Raw genomic sequence first — 3,019 nt, 5'->3', positions numbered from 1 at the left:
GCTCCATAGGCTTTGCCTGCTGACTGCTGTAAGTTGACTGCTGCTAATTGTCAATGTTGTTGTCTTGACATGCTTTCTGACAACACTTTGCGGTTGCAACTCCAATCTATGACGAGAACAGATCTTACATATGATGCAAGAAAGGCACAATATATATTGCACCGCATTCATGGTGCTAGGGATTCAGATCTTGGCAGTGATGCTGTGGAGTGTGCGAATTTGAAGGTGTGTTATCTTATGTAGGGACATACGACAATCGGAATTGTCCAACCAAACTACATAAAGAGTGAAATGATACCTTAAGGAGTCCAATCGCACGAGCAAAAAAGATAAAGCAATAGTAGCGAAGCAAAAACTGAGTCAGATTTGAAACCATATGAAAGTAATAATAATTGATTAATTCGCCTAACTCCTCTCTCTATATATTGTCAAGCCAACACAAGAATTTGAATGGCCGAAACAAAAATTGGAGAACAAGTGTTAAGAAGGCTACTCTAGATCCTATCATCAAAAGTTATAATGGAATCTCAAAAGGTGAAGAAGATGGTGAAGAAGGTAGCAGACGGAAGGAAGAATTTTTCAACTTTCCTTTTTTAATCTCCCGATCGATCGAGGTCGCGAACTGATCGATCTTGCTCACAGATCGAGATCCAATGACGAATGCGCTTCTCTCTTGGAGGACGATGATGACGACGGCGACGAGGCTGCAGATGACTCAGCGGCGCCGCGTTGAGGCGATTCGAAGAACCTCAATGGCCCCGGCCTTTGCCATCCCGGCATCCTCAGCGACAACGCGTTGGCGTCTTGGCTTGACTCGGCACTGCTGCCTGGTTGCGGGTTGTCGAGGTTGACCCCAAACAGGCGGACGCGCTTCGCGGCTGCCGTTGGGCTGTTGACGAGCGGCACCGAGTCGAGAACCATGGGCAGGCCGTGCGTGACGGCGGGGCTGCTGGGTTGCACCATCATAATGCTGTGCAGAGGCAGGGGCGGCGGCGGCTGCGGCTGCGGCTGCTGCTGCGGCATGGACGCGCGCGGGAGCATGCCTTGTGAGCCGAAGAAGAGGAGCTGCCTGGCCGGCGCGGCGGCGGCGTTGATGTTGCGGAAGTCGACGGCCTGGCGGAAGCGGTGGTGGTGCTCGTAGAGTGTGGCGGGCGGCGCGGGCGGCATGAAGAAACCGCCCGAGCCGCCGCCCCAGGGGCCAAGGCCATAGGGCGACGCGACCGGCGCCATCGGGAGCGGGAGGCGCGGTATCCGGTGCGGGTCTCGGGAGTCGGCGCGGCGCTTCCAGTCGATGAAGAGGCGGTCCCTTGCGGCCTCGCCGGCGCCGCGACAGAAGGAGACGGTGTCCCCGGCGTCGAGGCGCTTCTCCTTGACGAAGCGGCTCCAGCCCTTGGTCACGACGTAGCTCTGGCTGCTGTTCCAGTAGGAGTAGCGGAAGCGCCAGAGCTTGCCGGCGCTGTCCTCGAAGCTGAGCAGGAGGCCCTTCTCGTTGGCCGCCGCGTCCAGCGGGAAGTACTTCTCCGCGTGCTGCTTCGGGATCACCAGCCGGTTGAGCTTCCCCACGTCGCTCGGCGTCACCACCTTGTCAAACATGTGCTCCTTCTCGATCACCTCCACGTCGTCGCGCCCCCGGCCGCCGCTGCTCCCGGCCGCCCCGGCGTCGTCGCTCGAGCGGAGGGCGGCAGCCGAACCCGACGCTGACGCCGAGGCCGCTGCGTAAGGCGAGGACGAGGAGGCGGCGGCGGGTCCGGTGTCGGCCGTCGCAGCCGCCGCTGTCATGAAGGGGATCTCGCGCGGGGACGCCTCCTCGTCTTCCTCCTCTTCCTCCTCGTCCTCCTCTTTGGAAAACCTACTCGAAGAGCTCGCGAACTCCATAGCTAGCTACGCCCTGGCCTCCCCCTCCTCCTCCCCGGCCTTTCGAGCGCGCCTGCCTGTCCCTGTTGCAGGCAGCGGCTGTGATGCGACGCGGACGCGGTCCCCTGCGCGGCGGAGACTGGCTGGCTGCTTGGTTTCTTGCTGGGGGAGAGTGAAGAGGAGGCGGGGGATCTATCCGCGATGAGCCCAGCCTATCTATACCTACCACTCCTATCTGTCTGCCCTGCCTCTCTCTCTCTCTCTCTGTTTCTCTCTCCTCTCGCTGTGAGTGAATTTGACCCGGCTAGCTAGTTGGACGACGGCACGGCCGATCGGGCGGGGAGGGGAAGCGATTCATCTGCCTGCCTTTGGCGTTCGCATTGACCGCCCGCGCGCGCGTCGGAGGAAGAGGGGGCAGGACAGGAAGTCAGGAAGCCAGCCGGGGCTCGACGTGAGTGACGGAGAGAGAAAGTGCGGTTGTGTTCTTCTCTCTCTAGCTAGCGATTAGAGAGTGGTGCTTGTTCCCCCCTGGTAAAGGCGAGCTGTGGGAAAGCTGCTAGCCGCTGCCACGCTTGCTGCGCTCCCCCCACAAGGCGAGCTGGCGAGGGGAGACCCGGCCGGAGAGGCACTGACTGCCCTAGAAGATTCCTCGAAGGTGACCGGGCACAATGACCTACCGCTCGCATTCGACTAGTAGCAATGGTGCATTGCATTATGCATTTCTATTCTCAGAGTATTATATTGTACTGTTGAGTTGCATGGTCCACTGCTTGCCTTTCAGTATTCTGTATTCCCCGAGGGCCTGTTTGGCAGGCTCTGGCTTCTCTAAAAATAACTTCGACTCTGGCTTCTCTGGAGGAGCTGAAGCCGTTCTGCAAAATGTTTAGCAAAACGACTCCTTCGCACTTGACGACGTGAACCCACAGCAAGGAGCCGCACGAAGCTCGTTTTTTAGGCTTCTCCTGCGCAGGCAAAAAATAGCTCCGGCTCTTGACCGACTCCCCATGCGGAGCCCTTTCCAAAACAGATGTCTGGCGCAGCTCCTGCAGGAGCCGGAGCTGAAGCCCCTGCAGGAGCCCTGCCAAAGAGACTCAGAATAATACTAGTAGGTGTATACATACTGTACTGTGCACTGTTACCGAGTGTGAGCAGCTGTGTTAACCAT

General features: G+C 58.2%; 1 protein-coding gene across 1 annotated transcript; it reads right to left on the bottom strand.

The window, feature by feature from the left end:
* Nucleotides 1-395: 395 nt before the first annotated feature.
* On the bottom strand, nucleotides 396-2,368 carry LOC136493775 (B3 domain-containing protein Os02g0683500-like). Its single transcript, XM_066489925.1, has one exon. The coding sequence runs from the start codon at nucleotides 1,873-1,875 to the stop codon at nucleotides 637-639; it is 1,239 nt and encodes a 412-aa protein (XP_066346022.1). The 5' UTR covers nucleotides 1,876-2,368; the 3' UTR covers nucleotides 396-636.
* Nucleotides 2,369-3,019: the final 651 nt, after the last annotated feature.

The sequence above is a fragment of the Miscanthus floridulus genome, chromosome 11 (genome assembly GCF_019320115.1).
Source record: "Miscanthus floridulus cultivar M001 chromosome 11, ASM1932011v1, whole genome shotgun sequence".
NCBI classification, from domain to species: domain Eukaryota; kingdom Viridiplantae; phylum Streptophyta; class Magnoliopsida; order Poales; family Poaceae; genus Miscanthus; species Miscanthus floridulus.
Note: the sequence above shows the minus strand (reverse complement) of the source record. Positions and strands in the feature narration are given on the sequence as shown.

Coding starts and splice junctions, on each gene's coding strand:
- LOC136493775 (XM_066489925.1), bottom strand. CDS start 1,875: ATGGAGTTCGCGAGCTCTTCGAGTAGGTTTTCCAAAGAGGAGGACGAG.